The following is an 18,288-nucleotide window of genomic DNA, read 5'->3' as shown; positions in this document are numbered from 1 at the left end:
ATACATCACACTTCCCAGTTTCAGGCAAATGCAGATCCCTTCCATTCCTGGGATCCCAATATATTAGTTCCCTGGCTGCCTATTATCTGCTGAAAGCTGGGTAATGAAGGGAGCTAAGCCACCTGCTCTGGTCACAGTTGAATTCTGTACATCTTTACACTCTATATTTCCTCTCCCACTCCAGCAAGAGAGCCAAAGGTACGTGTTATAATTCTCCCAAAAGCTCCATTGCCGAATGAAAAAAATGTTTAGTACACAGAAAATTGCAGACATTACAAACTTCGAGAAAATTCACTGGTAATTAATTCCTGGCAAAAGAATATGAATCACCATCATGTTAACCTATTTCAAATTCATACACTCACAGAAAAATTTTTTTTAAATTATACTATAGAATTGCCACACAAATTATCTCCTTAGATCCTCAGAGAAGTCCAAAGAGATCACCATCTAACAACATATGATTCAGCCTGTTCTCTAGTTCAGATTTCGGACTGAGGTAACTAAAATGGCCCAGTTCTCTGCTTAAAACAGGTAAAAGAAACAACAATGACATATCACTACACACATATTAGAATGGCCAAAAGCCAAAACAGTGACACCACCAAATGCTGGTGAGGATGCAGAGTAACAGGAACTCTCATTCATTGCTGGTGGGAATGTAAAATGGAACAGCCACTTTGGAAGATAGCTTGGCAGTTTCTTACAAAATTAAACATACTATTACCATAGGACCCAGCAATCATGCTCCTTGATATTTACCCAAATGAGCTGAAAACTTACATCTATGCAAAAACCTGCATATGAACATTTATAAGAGCTTTACTCATCATTGCCAAAACTTGGAAGCAACCAAGATGACCTTCAGTAGGTGAATGGATAAACAAACTGTGGTACATGCACACAATGGAATATTATTCAGCCATAAAAAGAAATCAGCTATCAAGACACAGAAAGACCTGGAAGAACCTTAAATGCATATTGTTACATGAGAGAAGTCAATCTGAAAAAGCTACAAAAGGTAGGATTCCAACTACATGGCATTCTGGAAAAGGAAAAAAATGGAATCAGTAAAAAGATCAGCGGTTGCCAGGGTCTCGAGGGGAGGGAGGGAAGGATGAACGGGGGAACAGGAGACGTTCAGGGCAGGGAAGCTCTTCTGTATGATACTGTAGTGGTGGATATTTGTCACTCTATGCTTATCAAAACCCACAGAATGCACAACACAAAGAGTGAAGCTTAATGTAAACTATGGACTTTAGTTAATAAATTAATATTGGCTCATCAACTGTAACAAATGTACCACACTAATGGAAGATGCTAATAGGAGAAACCAGGGAGGAGGGGTATATAGGAACTCTGTACTTTCCCTTGCTTTTTTTGTAAACCTAAAACTTTCCCCCAAAAACCCAGTCTATTAACTAAAAAAAAAAATCCACAAAATCCCATGAAAGAATCACAGCTTCAGCGCTGAAAGGGACTTTAGTCACCCATTCAAAACCCTCTCCAACTCTGGCTAACTCCTACTCTGCAGCATCTCTGACATGTGGTTATCCTGTCTTTAACTGCACACTTTTGGTGGCAAGTTGCTTATTTCCTAAGCAAGTCATTTTGTATCTCTAATATCCGGCACAAAGTGGATATCTGGTAAGTTTAGAAATCAGGGATAGCTCTAACTGTAAAAAGTTCAGTCTTATACAGAACCAAAATATGTTCCTATAAATTTCCCCTACTCAAAGAATCACAGAACATTAAGAGCTAGAAAAGACTTCAGAGATCTTCTAGTCCACCCCTTTCATTTTACTGAAGAGAATACCAAGAGAAGGAGATGAACACTTATATAAATCCCAAGTCACATGAATCACCCAATTAGTACACAGAACTTCCAAGATGAAGACTTACCGCTTAGGTTTGAAGACAACCTTCTGTCCTCCTTCAAGTATCAGTAAGGCTTTCAGTTGTGTCCCTTTATAACCCACATCAGCTTTAATGATTTTCTTGGTGGCCATGGCATGCATGATTGCCCCCAGCTCTGGTGTCTCTTCAGGGTACACTTCCCGGGGAACCACCCACTGGGCTGCAATCTCCCAGGGAGACTGCAAAGTGTGGTCCAGCTTGGGCACCAGCTCCACCCGCAAGCCAGCCATCATTCGGTGAAAAGCCCTCTGGTCCTCCCGGTTGGCAGCTGATGTATCTAAGTTGTCAATCAGGAAAACTTTGGTGAAGATAAAGATGACAAGGAGAATTGCTAACAGCACAATTCGCTGCTTCAGCTTCATGTTGACCTCTCTTCCTTATCCCTTGACCCACTCTCACTTATCAAGGAGAGCAGGTGGTGATGGTTAGCAAGGAGATTCCATGATTACACACACTGGTCCATGTCTTCACTGAAGCACCTCCTACAATTCCTGAAAGCCCAAGTATAAAGGAAAATTCAATCAGAAATTCTGTTCTTCCACTCCTGAATCTTTTGCAACTCTCAAATATATTATTCACTCTTTTGGCCTTGCTAATCTTATGCTTGAGAAGACCCAATAATTTACAATTAACTAGTCTGGGGAAGGACCTAATAGGTAACAACCAGGAATAATGAAAATTTAAAAGCAAATACTCCTGTTCTAATAGAGTGCAGAGCTATTTAGACTGATACAAATTCCTAGAAACCAATACAATGAGAAAAAGCACAACAAAAATAAAATATTAAGATATGCACAGGGCCAGCCCCAAGGCCGAGTGGTTAAGTTCTCACGTTTAGCTTCCGCGGCCCAGGGTTCACTGGTTCAGATCCTGGGTGTGGATCCGAACACACCGCTCATCAAGCCATGCTGTGGCGGCATCCCATATAGGACTAGAAGGACTTACAACTAGGATACACAACTATGTACTGGGGCTTTAGGGAGAAAAACAACAAAAGAGGAAGACTGGCAACAGATGTTAGCTCAGGGCCAATCTTCCTCGTCAAAAAAAAAATGCATAACTCAACTTTCATTTTTACCCTTCAAAATCCATAAAGGGCTTTTGAACATTCAAAATCACCAGTATTTGGTAAATTTCCAGTTCTTATCTTCTCCAAATATAAGTTTTATGACACGTTGTAAGACAGGAACTCCTAAAAATGCCGCAGAGGGTACATGGGAACGTAATAACTCCTCGGAATCCAAATACCCCAGCAATCCTGGATGGGTCATATCTGCTGCGCACATATTTAAATATACCACCCAGACACGTATCTCTACTTAATCAGTCTTCCACTAATTATTTTTCAGAATTAAAATCCCTGTAAAATATGGATAATCAAATCTGGATAAATTAAGTAAAGGAAAAACATATCCTTATACCATCTGGCTATTAGCAGAACATGACCGGAAAACTAATGAAACCTGGTACTATAGCAACACTACTAAGTCTGGACTGGGTCAGGCACATAACAAAGATACTGATGCCACAGACATAAAGAAGTGCCGCTTCCAATGTGGGGCTGACCACACTCTAGTCAATTCTCAAGCTAAAAGATTCCAAATAGAAGATTTTTGCAAGTGTCAAGAACATATGATTCAGTCTCATTTGCATGTTGACAGGTTGCTTTCCACTCCACAGGGCCATTTAAAAACACGCACAAGCTTGCTCTGCCCTGTACTTATAGACAGCACAGCATTAGGCTAAGACAAAGATGACAAGAAGATAACAGGGTGTTGCTTCACTCTCCAATTCACTTAAAACTCAAACCATTAATCGAGGAAACAAAACCAATACAAAGGATAGGGCAAATGATTCAGGCTGAGCCATTCCCACCCAAACTGGAGACTGCTCCCCTAATAACAGCTGGAAACACATCCAAAAACAGTCTACTAGAGCAAGAGTGTGCTCTAAGGGCAACACCTTCAGGTGAGCCCGCTGACATGCAGTTTATTCTGAGTGATTAACCACTCTTTTCTGTTCATTTTCATGAAGAAGCAGAAAGTGAGAGTCGACCTCAAATTCTAATTATCTCCAGCCACCTGTTTTGTTTCATCATCCTCTCCCAGGGAGCACATAACACCATTAGCTGAAACAAAGGCAATTCAAGTGCATCCAAATTGTAATTGTGATGGTATCAAGTTTAGTGTGAAACTCAGTAAAACAGCTCCCTGTTATTACTGATAATGGCAATGCTAGCAGAGTAGATTTCAGAGATTTTTGCTAGTTCCAACACGACCTAAACCACACAACTTCCTCAATTATTTGTTCAACGGTACACATCTCAGGCTGCAGTGATAAACGGTAACAGAGAAATCCTGCTGTGTCAGCAACTGCTACCTCAGTACCTCCAGCTGCAACCACCTCCAGCTGCACTAAGTCTCTGGCACAAAGGGGTCAGCTGAACAGACTTTTACTTCCCACAAAGCATTCTTCAGGACTAATGTCTGGTTAACCCACAAACTTCTAATGATGGTGCTCGTTTCATTTCGAATAATGAAATTCCTGCCTCATGCTATATAAACATATCATATCTAAACATTTAGCATAAAGATTAGGGATATTGAGGGTTTCTTTAAAAATCACCAATGCAATAGGAAGTTCTAGCAACTCCAAAATTCAGACAAAACGGTCCAATTCTGCAATCTGAGTTTGTGTGCTTTTAAGCTTTGAAATTTCAATACCTTTTGAAGAACACATCAATTCAGAGCTGCAACAATTCATCCTCTCAACTAGGACACCAATTTCTATTAAGTGAACTGCAGAGTTCAACTGTTACTGTATTTCCCTATTTATCTCCGCAGATTAGTAGTGAGGGCAAGTTTAAAGAAGAGGCTGAGCAGGCTCCCACATTTGTCATTAGTCACCACATCCTAGTAGAACAAGTAAGATCACAATTTGGCATCATTCTCTTCCACTGCCCTTCTCTCCAACAGCCCCCACTGAATTGAGTGTTCACCACTTTCTACTGGATCACTGAAAGAACTGCCTTCTGGCTTCCAGACTCTCCAGTCCAGGCTAGGTAATGCAGCAAAATCACTTTTCTAACCATACACCACTTTTGATTTCTATAAATGCCTCAGCAAGGCATTAAAGCCCTACCCTAAACGCTTCAGCCAATCTGCTTTGCTAGGCATCACTCTTATCTCTTCACTCATCATTCTCTTCTCAGCTTCAACCCAACTGGACCAGGAACAAGCTCTGGTCCCCGCCCCCGCCCCTGCCATGTGTCACTGACCTCTGCCCTTGTCATTCTTCATGCTGGAACGCTCTCAAAATGCCTCTTGCTCTTACCCTTTATTGCCATCTTCTGTTTAAAGCCTAATCTGTCTTGACTCAAAGGCCATCTCCAAAGCCATTTCTGGTCCCTCCTTTAGACCAGGACTTACTACATTCTGCCTGTCCAGTATCTTCTCGGATATAGTTCTTAATTCCCCTCTCAGAATCTCGGTTCCTGAGTGAGCTTAACTCCCTTTGCATCCTCTCCAGATAGTAAGGGTAGACGCCTTATTCAGCTAAACTGAACAAACTACCACAAATGAGGCTTGGCAAGCATCTTAGGACTCTGGTTTACTCTCCCTTGGTATTCAGTACCGAGTGAGAGTGTATCAACAGGCACCTTAATGCTGGCTATCCTTAACCAGCTATCCTCCTCTTTTCGGCAATCTCTCTACCAACACTCTTAACAACTCAGTTTATTTGGTAGTGTCAGAGTATAGTCTCTGTTTCTGAGGAAATATTGACAGTTCAGGAGGAGGTTTTCTTTTAGCTGGAAAGCAACTACTCCTTTAGCCCACAGGGCAAGCATGAAGATATTTAAGAAATCGACAATTTCAATTAGAGATTAGAGATTATTAGATTAGAGATTATTGTGGAATTTCTACAAAAAGTCTATGAGTTTGCAAAACTCCTATTCCTTAAAAATGTATGAGATGCATGATACGGAATAATTCCATCCTCTTTCTTTCTTCTTTTTTGGTGAGGAAAATCAGCCCTGGGCTAACATCTGTTGCCAATCTTCCTCTTTTTTTGCTTGAGGAAGACTGTCCCTAGCTAACAGCTGTGCATTTTTTGCATGTGGGACACCACCACAGCATGGCCTGATGAGTGGTGTGTACCCAGCATCTGAACTCACAAACCCCAGGCCGCGAAAGCAGAGCGTGCAAACTTAACCACTACGCCACCAGGTCAGCCCCTCCATCCTCTAATGATGGTATACTTCTTATTCTTCAGAAGACTCCCCTTCACTTCTGTATGCTTGAGAGGGGAGGGTACCCAAGACACACTTTCTATGTTGTATTATCTTCTTTTCTTAATTGAAACAGCAGCATATTACACTCTGCAAACTGGGTTTCTAAGAAGATCCCCCATTTCAGATAGTAAGGAAATTAAAGCAAGATCACTGGCTATATTCCAATTTATTCGTGAAAACTTCACCTGTATTCCCAGAGGAGTCTGCCTGCTCTACTTCATGCTCTCACCTCCTCCTATTATTGCCTCCAACAATGTAATGCTGTCCAGTATATTATGGGCATTTATTTTAATGTTTCTGTTACGTGGAACGGAGCCTACCTCATAGAACAAAAAGACTCAAGGTAATAACGTAACTCAAAAAATGTTAAATATAAAAAAGGCAGTGCAAATAGCAGTCTTCACAGTAACAGCTGGCATAAGTTCCCAGACTGGAGTTCTGGAAGGTAGACCTTCATACGGAATTTTCCTACTGAACCCTGGTTTCACTCTCAGCTCCAGCAGCTAAATGAGGCTTGCTTTGGAGGCTCATTTTCTCTCATTCTTCACACACTCACACACACCACCCTACATGTCTGACAAATGTTTTATAAGGACAAACTTATGACTATTAAGTTGTTTTGGGAGAAGAGAGAGAGATTCCACAGAAAACAGAGAGGCCTTAGTATAAAGCCCTCTGTTCAAGAACCTGGCTGACGTATGGAGGAACACACGCAGAAAAATACATTGGTGCAGAGGTCTGTAAGTCATCACGTGATAAAATTCAATGCATGTGGCTGCTGAGGAACATGAGAACACCTGGCCCCAACACTTACCACCTTACTAGGGGCACCCACAAGCCACCAGTGAGGTTCCAGGCCTCATTAGTAGCAGTGTGCCCTTGAATCTCCCTGAGCTGATGACCTAATACTACTTCTCCTAAGGTCACAGAGAAGAAATTCCAACCTTTGCTAATAGCAACTAAAAGTGAAAGCTTCAGTAACAACCCTTTTTTGCGTTTCCAATTCAACGGTCAAATCAAGTTCTTACCACATAAATGGAATGCAACATGCCTTTTGAGTGTAAAGTACCACACGGAAAATGTTCAGTATGAACATTTCACACAGAGGGCTATTAACAACGGAGATCTGTGGCAAAACGGGTGGAATTTATTATATAACTAGTATATAATCATATTTACTCACACAATCTCCCTCCCCTCGATCCTGAGCAGGGATTACAAGGATCCTTTCACAAACTTCTTCTTTGGTAATTGTTGGTTTCAGTAAACCTCTGAAGGTTTGGTGAGTATAAGAGCTAAGACCCAAATTTAATTAGGAGTTTTTGGTTCACTGTCTACAAAGACAGACACCAACAATTCCTCCCATCAAGAAGTGGAATCTATTTTTCCTCCCCCTGAATCTGGGCTGGCTTTGTAACTTGCTTTGACCAACAGAATGCTGAGGAAGTGACTGTGTGCCAGGTCTGGGCCTAGGCCTCAAGAGACCTGGCAGCTTCCACTTGGGACCAGGCTACTATGAAAAGCAGCTCAGCACTGAATGATAAGACACCTATATAGAGAGAGGCCTGGCCAGCCCCTTAGCTTTTCTGGCCACCCCAGTTGAGGGGCCAGACACAGAAGTAAAGCCATCAATGGCATCCCAGTTCCAGTTGAGGTCCCAGCTGAATACAGCCACATATGTGAACCCAGCCTATGCTATGTGGGCAGAAGAACCAACCAGCTGACCCCAGCTGGCCTACGTAATTATAATAACAAATCACTGTCTCAAGCCACTAAATTTTAGGGGAGTTTCTAAAATCCAACATTCTCACATCTGTTCTGTCCATAACAACTATTTTGGGGGCATTAAAAATATTGCAGGAAAAACATAGGGAAATAAATTATGTGACTAAAAACAATCTTCTCAGGGAGAGAGGAAACATTAAATTAACCATTAATATAAATAAAGATTGGATTAATAAATTGTTAGGTCATATTTGTAAATGACTGTTAATGCCTTCTACAGAGTAATAAATTCATTATGAAAGTTATATACCACTTCCATTTCTTTTGTCTTCATTGTAGATGTTTAGCAAGATAAAAAGTAGAATCAAGAAAACAAGAAAAAAATAGAATTTCAACTGGATCATTTACTGAAATGCATTTACATACTTTAGAGCAATCAAGGCTAACCTCACACATGCACACAACTATACACACTCAGTTTATAAAGCCTAACATTAATACTTGCGCCAAAGCATAAATACTAGCAAAAATAACAACCCTTTAGAGCAAAAAACATTAGAAGCACATGTAATTTCTCCCTGAGCTAAGTCTGATTTACTGCCTGTTTGTTTTTTAATTGGTAGTGACATTAGAGCATTGTGCTACATTGTTATTAGCTGCCCCGTAGAAATAAATGCGGTCTCTCCTGATGGTTAGTAACAATTATTATAAGTAAAATCAAGAGCATTCAGAAATCTTCCCACTTAGCATTGTGTACTTTTATCTAAGAAGTCAAAACCTCCATTGGGGCCAGCCCCATGGCTGAGTGGTTAAAAGTTCCAGGTATTCTGTTTCAGCAGCCTGGGTTCACAAGTTTGTACGCCGGGCACAGACCTACTCCACTTGTCAGCCATGCTGTGGAGATATCCCATATACAAAATAGAGGACGACTGGCACAGACGTTAGCTCAGGGCAAATCTTCCTCACAAAACAAAACAAAAATGACCTCCAATACCAAATGGCATCAATACACTCGGGAATAAATCGTGAGTATCCCCAGAAAACCAGACCACTCCTGCACTGCCACCCATTGCCCATCACAACAGCACATTATTCTTCTTTTTCATCTTCCATTGGGACTCTTCAACTAAAACAAAAACTAACACCAAATAATATCACTAATCAGGATCTACACATTGTTTTCCTTTCTCTGCGAATTCTCCACTTAAGAAATAGCTTCTTCATTCACCGGGCATACCTCATTTTATTGTGCCTCACTTTATTGTGCTTCACAGATACTGCAATTTTACAAATTGAAGGTTTGTGGCAACCCTGTGTCAAGCAAGTTTTTTGGCACCATTTTCCAACAGCGTTTCTTCACTTTGTGACTCTGTGTCACGTTTTGGTAATTCTCGCAGTATTTCAAACATTTTCATTATTATTATATTTGCTATGGTGGTCTGTGATCAGTAATCTTGGATGTTACTACAGTAATTGTTTTGAACTGTGCCCACATAAGATGGTGAACTTAATAAATCTTGTGTGTGTTCTCTCTGGTCCACCAACCAGCTAGTCCCCCATCTCTCTCCCTCTCCTTGGGCCTATTCCCTGAGACACAGCACTATTGACATTAAGGCAATTAATAACCCTACAATGGCCTCTAAGTGTTCACGTGAAAGGAAGAGTCACACATCTCTTGCTTCAAATCAAAAGCTAGAAATGTTTCAGCTTAGTGAGGAAGGCATCTCAAAAGCCAAAACAGGCTTTAAACTAGGCCTTTTGCACCAAACAGTTAGCCAAGCTGTAAATGCAAAGGAAAAGTTCTTGAAGGTAATTGAAAGTGCTACTCCAGTGAACACACAAATAGAAGAAAGTGAACCAGCCTTACTGCTGATATGGAGAAAGTTTTAGTGGTCTGGATAAAACATCAAATCAGCCACAACATCCCTTTAAGCCAAAACCTAACCCAGAGCAGGCCCCAACTCTCTTCAATTCTGTGAAGAACAAGAGGGACGAGGAAGCTACAGAAGAAAAGTCCAAAGCTAGTAGTGGTCAGTTCATGAGGTTCAAGGAAAGAAGCTGTCTCCATAACGTAAAAGTGCAAGGTGAAGCAGCAAGTGTTCACATAGAAGCTGCACAAGTTAGCCAGAAGATCTAGCTAACATAATTAGAGAAGGGGCTACACTAAACAACAGATTCTCAACATAGACAAAACAGCCTTATACTGGAAGAAACGCCATCAGGACTTTCACAGCTAGAGAAGTCAATGCCTGCTTAAAGCTTCAAAGCAGAGGCCAACTTTCTTGTTAGGGGCTAAGGCAGCAGGTGACTTTAAATTGAAGCCAATGTCCATTCACCATTGTGAAAATTCTAGGGCCCTTAAGAATTATGCTATGTCTACTCCACCTGTGCTCTATAAATGGAACAACAAAGCCTGGATGGCAGCACATCTATTTACAATATGGTTTACTGAATATTCTAAGCCCACTGTTGAGACCTACTGCTCAGAAAAAAAAGATTCCTTTCAAAATAGTTCTGCTTATTGACAAGGCACCTGGTTACCTAAGAGCTCTGATGGAGATACACAACGAAATCAATGTTGTTTTCATGCCTGCTAACACAACATCCATTCCGTAGCCCATTGACCAAGGAGTAATTTTGACTTCCAAGTCTTATTATTTAAGAAATACAGGGGCTGGCTCCGTGGCTGAGTGGTTAAGTTTGCACGCTCCGCTGTGGCGGCCCAGGGTTCAGATCCTGGGTGCAGACATGGCACTGCTCGTCAGGCCACATTGAGGCGGCGTCCCACAACCCACAACTAGAAGGACCTGCAACTAAGATATACAACTATGTACAGGGGGTTTGGGAAGATAAAGCAGAAAAAAAAAAAAAAGGAAGACTGGCAACAGTTGTTAGCTCAGGTGCCAATCTTTAAAAAAAAAAAAAGAAAAATACATTTTGTAAGGCTACAGCTGCCATAGATGGTGATTCCTCTGATGTATCTGGGCACAGTAAACTGAAAACCTTCTGGAAAGGATTCACCATTCTAGATGCCATTAAGAACATTCGTGACTCACGAGAAGAGGTCAAAATATCAATAGTGACATGAGTTTGGAAGGTGACTCCAATCCTCATGGATGACGTTGAGGGTTCAAGACTTCACTGGAGGATACTGCACACGTGGTGGAAACAGCAAGAGAACCAGAACTAGAAGTGCAGCCTGCAGGTGGGACCGAATCGCTGCAATCTCAGGACAGAACTTGAACGGATGAGGAGCTGCTTCTAACGGATGAGCAAAGAAGTGGTTTCTTGAGGTGGATTCTACTCCTGGTGAAGATGCTGTGAAGACTGTTGAAATGACAACAAAGGATTTAGCATATGGCATCAACTAAGTTGATAACGCAACGGCAGAGTTTGAAAGGGCTGACTCCAATTCTGAAAGAAGTTCTACTGTGGGTAAAATGCTATCAAAGAGCATTGCCTGCTACACAGACAACGTCTGTGAAAGGAAGAGCCAACCTACGCAGCAAACTTCTTTGTTGTCTTACTTTAAGAAATTGCCACAGCCACCCCAGCCTTCAGCAACTACCACCTCATCAGTCAGCAGCCATCAGCATTGAGGCAAGACCCTCCACCAGCAAAAAGATTACAACTTGCTGAAGGCTCAGATGATGGTCAGCATTTTGTAGCAACATATATTTTTAATTAAGGGATGTATATTGTTTCTTTAGATATAATGCTTTTCCACACTTAATAGACTACACAATAGTGTAAACATACCTTTTATATGCCCTGGGAAAGCAAAAACGTCCTGTGACTCACTTTATTGTGATATTCACTTTATTGCAGTGGTCTAGAACTGAACTCACAATATCTCCAAGGTATCCTGTATAAAATCCTGAGACAGGGGGGTTAAGAGTGTGTGCTCTGCATTCAGCATGTCTGGGTCTGAAAGCCTGCTTTATCACCTCCTGTGGGACTTGGGAAAGTGATTTAATGTCTAACCTCTCTGGGCCTCAGTTTCCTCACATGAAAAACGGAATAAGAACACTATTACCTAACTCACAGAGCTGTTAAAAATGAGTAACATTACCACAAGTACTGTGCTAAAATTAGTGCTTGGACAACCTATAGTAATTGCTTGTTAGTCATTATTACTGTATCAAAAACCCAAAGATAACTTCCTGAGTGGAGAAGGAATGGCAAAGAAAATAACCCTCACTGGTTATGCTGCCTTCTGGGTTACACAGTCAGGGGCTGACTACTCGTGTGGCACTACTAAGAGTTTTAGTAGTCTCCTATCTCTGATCCGAACCCTTTCCTAAATTTGAGTAGTATCTAAGACTGTAAGCAAGTGGGTACCTTCAGAGTAGGTACCACGTGAAACAGAAGACTGGGAGGCTATGTCATTAATTTGACCAACCTGTTTCTCTTCTCTACAAAGTTCATTCTACCACATTTAATGTAACTGAAACAGATGGGAAGGATGAATTTACTCTATTTCACAAAAAAGGCTGAGACAGAATGCCCTTGACAACATTCTTCAGTTTGGAAAACTAGCTCTGTGTTTTATTATTTATTTATTTATTTTTTGAGGAAGATTAGCCCTGAGCTAACTACTGCCAATCCTCTTCTTTTTGCTGAGGAAGACTGGCCCTGAGCTAACATCCACGCCCATCTTCCTCTACTTTATATGTGGGACGCCTGCCACAGCATGGCTTTTGCCAAGCGGTGCCATGCCTGCACCGGCGAACCCCAGGCCACCAAGAAGCAGACTGGCCCCTAGCTGTTTTATCTTTTTAATTTTTTTTAAAGATTTTATTTTTTTCCTTTTTCTCCCCAAAGCCCCCCAGTACATAGTTGTATATTCTTCGTTATGGGTCCTTCTAGTTGTGGCATGTGGGACGCTGCCTCAGCGTGGTTTGATGAGCAGTGCCATGTCCGTGCCCAGGATTAGAACCAACGAAACACTGGGCCACCTGCAGCGGAGTGTGAGAACTTAACCACTCAGCCACGGGGCCAGCCCCAGCTCTGTGTTTTAAAGATGACAGCTTTGCATGTCCTAATGCTTTTAAGATAAGCCTTAAGAGTATCTTAAGTTACGGGTACAGAAAATCTAATTCCCAGTGAGTCCAAAGTGGTCTAAGTGTTAGATTTTCCTATTTTCATTTCCACTTAAACATTTAATCATATCTGTAAACCCAGAATCCCTTACGTGAAGCCCTCTAACAGCTCCCTGTGATGGAAGCTAACTAAAATGATCACTAGGCATTAACGAAGCATTAAGGTAGCCTTTTTCCTGGGCATGAGAGTAAAAATAAAACAGACAATAAGAGTGTCTGAAAAAACTTCAGTTCCTACAACCTGTCCCATTTAAACCTTGATTTAGGGCAACCCTCTAACCCTCTTCCTCAAAAAATGAAAAGAAAAAGTCTTCAGCTCATATTGCTGGTGAGATTTGTTCTAAAAAACCAACACAAGCAGTATTCGCTATCTAGAAATTCTGTGAAAATGCTTAAGAATTTACATTCTATTTCAAATGGGCCAGGTATAATGAACTTTCCTAGGTTCTAGGTGTTTCACTGCTCAATTGTCAGTATGTAACCACCATTTAAGGCTGTATTACAGAATGTAATTCCTATATAGAGTATAAATATAGAATTTCAAATAATATAACATTTCCCTTCAGATTTTCATCTTTACTGTTCAGTTCACTACAGTTCTTGGAAAAGTATATAAGCTTTAATAAGCTTTATCCAACAATAACACCTCACATTTTTAAGCTTATCTTCTGGGGTGTGTCAAGGTGACAGGCCACGGATCACTTTAGAAATAGTAGAACCCCAAGGAGGTCTATGCTGAATTATGGCTGAGTAGCTTCAGGCATGATCCTTTTGTTATAACATGAATATAAATACATACACACGTGTATTCTTTGGCATGTCTGGCTCCTCTACTACACTGAGTTCCTCAGGACAGGGGATATGCTTCTCTCTGTACTTCCAAGTAAACTAGCACAGTGCAGGGCACATGGGAGGTACTCGATATATGCCTGTTGAATGAAAGGAGTGCACAGCAAGGGAGAGAGACCTCTTTTAGTCATAAGAATTTCTTCAGCTCTTTGGTATAAAGAAGGGCTCTTTTTATAGACACAGGGAAACTAAGTCCTGTAATGAATTCAGTTATACAGTAAAAAATGCAGAAATATCAATTATGTATACCAATTTTATATACTCAATTTTAAATTGCTGCCTTCTGTATACCCCGCTTCCACCTCTCAAGGCAATTCCTATTGCCAACCTGGTTCCTGGCACTGGTTGGGATTAGGAGTAAAGACAATCTGGAAATGCTAAGAGGAAGACTGGAGATGGTCCAAGACACTGCCCAAGAATGATACAAGACAGGGCCGGAACCAGATCTTCAAGTATTATTGGCAATGCTTTCTGAAACAAGAACCAACACTAATACTTCCATATGATTTTCTTTTTTCAACAGAAAGAACCACAGGAACACAAACGCACCTATATAGAGTGCAAGTTCATTATCTAAACCAAGATATCAGAAACAAGAAATGAACAAAAGGTCTTTGGGCAGCCAAAATAGTGCTTAGAAAGTTCATCCACTAACAGAGAAGAGCAGGCAGACCCTCACAAAGCCTTTTTAGCTGTTTTACATCCAATTTCAGGAAGCAGTGTTATCTGGGCTGCTATTCCACAGAAGATCAGAAGCTGCACATTCAAAAGAGGACAGCAGGGACACTAACAACAGCAAAAGTACAGCTTTCCCACCTCTGAAAGAAGAGGTAGATTGACTATTAAAAGCAGATTCAAGAATTCAAAAAGCAGAGGGGGCAAACAACCTACATGTTTCAATGACCTCAAAGCCCTGCTCAATTACTGTCAGTAATGGATGCTAGTAACCATAACCTTGAGTCAATAAAGAAAGGTTAAACTATACTGCTTAAAAAGCAAACAAAGCACATAATACAATGTAGAAATTTTTCTACAAAAAGTATACCTAAAATAAGAATTTTCGCTCATAATACCTTATTCTCTAACAATAGCAGATAAATGAGACACTGCTACATTCCTACAGCAGAAAGTCAGCATTTGAGAGCACGGAATGATAGACCTCACTGCCTCAACCTGTACTTAGTTCTGTTACACACTCATAATTGCCTACTCCTTGACCTGCTTTGATAATGTACCCAAATTAAGACCCTTCCCTCCACAGGCTTGTTACCTTGCCAAAAGTACAGAGCTCCAAACAAACACCAAAGCTCCATATCTCTTTCCTGCATCAGCCTCCCTTCTTCTCTCATACTGGGATGAGAGGTGCACCAAGACTCACCAGGTCTAGAGCTACACCTTTCCTCTTTTGCTTTTGGATAAGAAAGACAAAATCACAAGTGAGATCTTTGCATTATATTCTTTCCTAGATGGCTCTAACAGTCACGCAACAGTATAAGTTGGTCAGAAGCTGGTTTCAGTTGCAAAGTAAGGTCTTCCGTATCCCAGGTCTGCGCTAACAAATTCATTAGTCCTTGGGAGTTACAGGGGCAGCCTAAGGAAGGAAAAGAGGGAGAGAGAAACACATGCATGTGAAAAGTGGAGCTGCTGGAGAAGCCCTTCAAGGAGGGATAACTCCCTTCTCCCTCTCGCAATATAAGGGATGAGAAGATGGACAGTCAGGGTCAATGATACCAGTGTGGCCATTACCAAGAGATCTAGTTCTTCTATTTATGCAAAAATCTGACTACCAATCCAAGTGCTCAGTTAGCCTAGCCAGAGAAGGCTGCAAGAGCAAGAGTGAGAAGCTGCACCCAACCAGAGCACCAGAGGCTGCTCCGAGGCTGCAGGTGGCTAGAACACCATATAATCACAGAATCAAATCTCAAGGCAGCTCCAGCAAGTAACACCCTTTACAGATACCCATCTCAACAGCATATTTTCAACAGGAATCTGAAACACATTTTCTTGGCTTTTTTTTTAACAAAAAGAACTAAACAATTTAGTATATGTGCTAGACTATTTCCCCTCCCCTCATACTGTTTTCCATTCATTCATTCAACCACCAAATATTTCCTGTACATCTATTATGTGCTACACACTGTTAGGTGCAGACAGAAAACTACATCATCACTATTACAACAAACTGTAGTGTCTCATTGTAACTGTGCTTCCCACTCCAATCTATAAAACCACCTGGCACTTAGTCCCAGAGAAACCTGACAACAGCTTCAGAAGACTGTCTCCTTTTTATTGTTTGCAACTGTGGCCACAGAATACAAACAGCAGCTTCCTGCTTCTATTATGAGATTGTAGCAATGACCAAGAGACAACCACTGTGCCTACCATTTTAAAAAGTTCTCAATTCAAGAGCCGAAGGATCTGGCTTCAGGGTTTACACCACTGAAATGATCGTCGCACAAAGTGTAGGAAGCTGAAGTCTGCCCTGCAAGTAAAGGAAACAGAAAATTTCACTTAGAAATGCAATTTCTGAATTTCACTTAGAAATTCAGAAAAGATAAAAAGCAGAAGCTTTAAGGCTGTGTGAAAGAGTTGGAGTCTACAAATGGAAATCAAGAGAATGGACTAAAAGTCAGGGAATTATCAATTCAACATAAAATAATTCTATGACATAAAGGATTAGATGATAAAAAAAAAAGTGATTTGTTTGTTCCCTAATTCAAAGTAGTCAGAAAGAAAAGCAGGGCATATGTTTTCAAGTTTTCATTCTTCAACTAAATCATAGCTATTTTTCTACTAATTCCAGAGAAACAAACAGAACAAATCAATGTCACATTTTCACCAGCCACATTGCAGGAAAGCTGTGAGCTCCAAGATATCGTGATCATCTTTTACCTCCATCCATTTCTATCACTGTACTTTATTGTGAGTGAGGCTGAAAGTCTGAATTACTTGCTTGCGCCTTCTTATTTTCCTTTGATAGATACTTTCAAACGTGGAAGGCCCTCCTGTTGACTGATTCCATTGTATGGTTTAGAGACCAAAGTCCAACAATTTCACAAACTTCAGAAAAGTTATTAATTTAACACAAAACATTAATTTAGTTTTAAATCTACCTTAGATTGGCTCCGAGTCTAGGCAAATAATTTAGCATCTTTAACACTGCACCTCAGTTTTTCAAAGACATCTCTTGACAAAAAATAACATATGTGGAAGTGCTCTAAGGTTTAGCTCCAAGGTCCTGCATAAACTCAAGGAATGTTTGTAACACAGAAGCACAGTGAGGTCTGTAACCCAACTTAAAAAAAATCAACCCCAATGAAATTTATGCATTAATTTACAACACAAGGAGGATAGGAATAGTTAGTAAACAGCAATCTTAACTACCAGACGACATATTTACAGTCCTACAATTTAAAAACTAAAAGATCTCACACTCCTAATTCTTTCTTTTCAAGGTGAGAAATCAAACCTCCAGAGGGAAACTGGCTGGGTGGGAATGATACTGATACCCGGCGCTAAACTCAAGTCGCAGCATCAAGCATCTCTCATTTCCCCAAATTATAAACTTCTCACCCATCCAAACAATGATATGGCCATTTAAAGGACTAATAGTTCTCTAACCACCAACCATGCCCTGTCCCCTCCACTTTCTCTCCAACATCCTTCTGCCCCTTCTCTTTCTACCAGGAGACATGCAGGTAACAGAAGCACGATTAGAATGAAACTCTTATCAGCTCCCACAATCAAGGACGCAGCCTGACAACTGCTCACGTTCATTACTGATGGCAACGTTGCGGTTCGCACTTAATCGCCGGGCCATTACACCCGGAAATGAAATCTCAAGCGCAACGCACTTCGGACTACCTTATCATTTCCCTAAATTGCGCCCGACTGCGAGTGCGGGGGGCACGACCCCGAGCGCACAGCGGACCCCCGGGCAGGATTACCCCACCTCCCGCCTCGGGCCTGCAGGTCACTCGCGCTTCTTGGCCACGAGGCGGGCCCGCGATCCTCCCCGGGCCGCCGCAGCGGGCGCTCGGCGGGACGCGAGGGCGGCACCGGGGCCAGCCGCCTCCGGGGACCGCGTCCGGACGCGAGGGTTGGTCTCTAGAAGGAGCCCGGGCGGCCCCACGCGTCCCCAGGTAAGGCCCGCGCCTCGGAGGGCCGTGGAGGCGGCGGCCGAGGCCGCGGCCCCTCAGCCGCGACCGCCCGCAGGAACCGCCTCGGGGCCAGCGAGGTGAGGCGCGGGGCCCAAGCCGGTCTCCGAGCCAGCGGCGGGCCCCAGTCGGGACCCGCCCGCGGCCGCTCGGGGACCGCTCCGGGGCCCGGCGCCCGGCCCCTCAGGGAGGCGCCCCGCCCCCAGGCGCCCCCCGCCCGGCGCGCGCCACGCACCGCGCCCCGCCC

The 18,288-nt window shown here is 42.1% G+C and overlaps 1 protein-coding gene across 2 annotated transcripts in view; it reads right to left on the bottom strand.

Moving 5' to 3' along the window:
• FAM20B (FAM20B glycosaminoglycan xylosylkinase) overlaps positions 1-18,194 on the bottom strand; it is a 44,441-nt gene extending 26,247 nt beyond the window's left edge. The window contains exons 1-2 of one of the 2 annotated variants that reach the window (XM_046680674.1): positions 17,837-18,194; positions 1,903-2,408 (exon numbers count right to left, since the gene is read on the bottom strand). In XM_046680674.1, the coding sequence (XP_046536630.1) occupies positions 1,903-2,279 (377 nt within the window). In that variant the 5' untranslated portion in view covers positions 2,280-2,408; positions 17,837-18,194. Of the gene's footprint in view, positions 1-1,902; positions 2,409-10,989; positions 11,266-17,836 lie in introns of those variants that run through there. The other variant, XM_046680672.1, reaches the window with a different exon arrangement.
• Between the last annotated feature and the right edge of the window lie 94 nt (positions 18,195-18,288).

This window comes from Equus quagga, chromosome 13 (assembly GCF_021613505.1).
Source record: "Equus quagga isolate Etosha38 chromosome 13, UCLA_HA_Equagga_1.0, whole genome shotgun sequence".
NCBI classification, from domain to species: domain Eukaryota; kingdom Metazoa; phylum Chordata; class Mammalia; order Perissodactyla; family Equidae; genus Equus; species Equus quagga.
The sequence above is the reverse complement of the archived record's forward strand: the minus strand, read 5'-3'. Positions and strand labels throughout refer to the sequence as shown.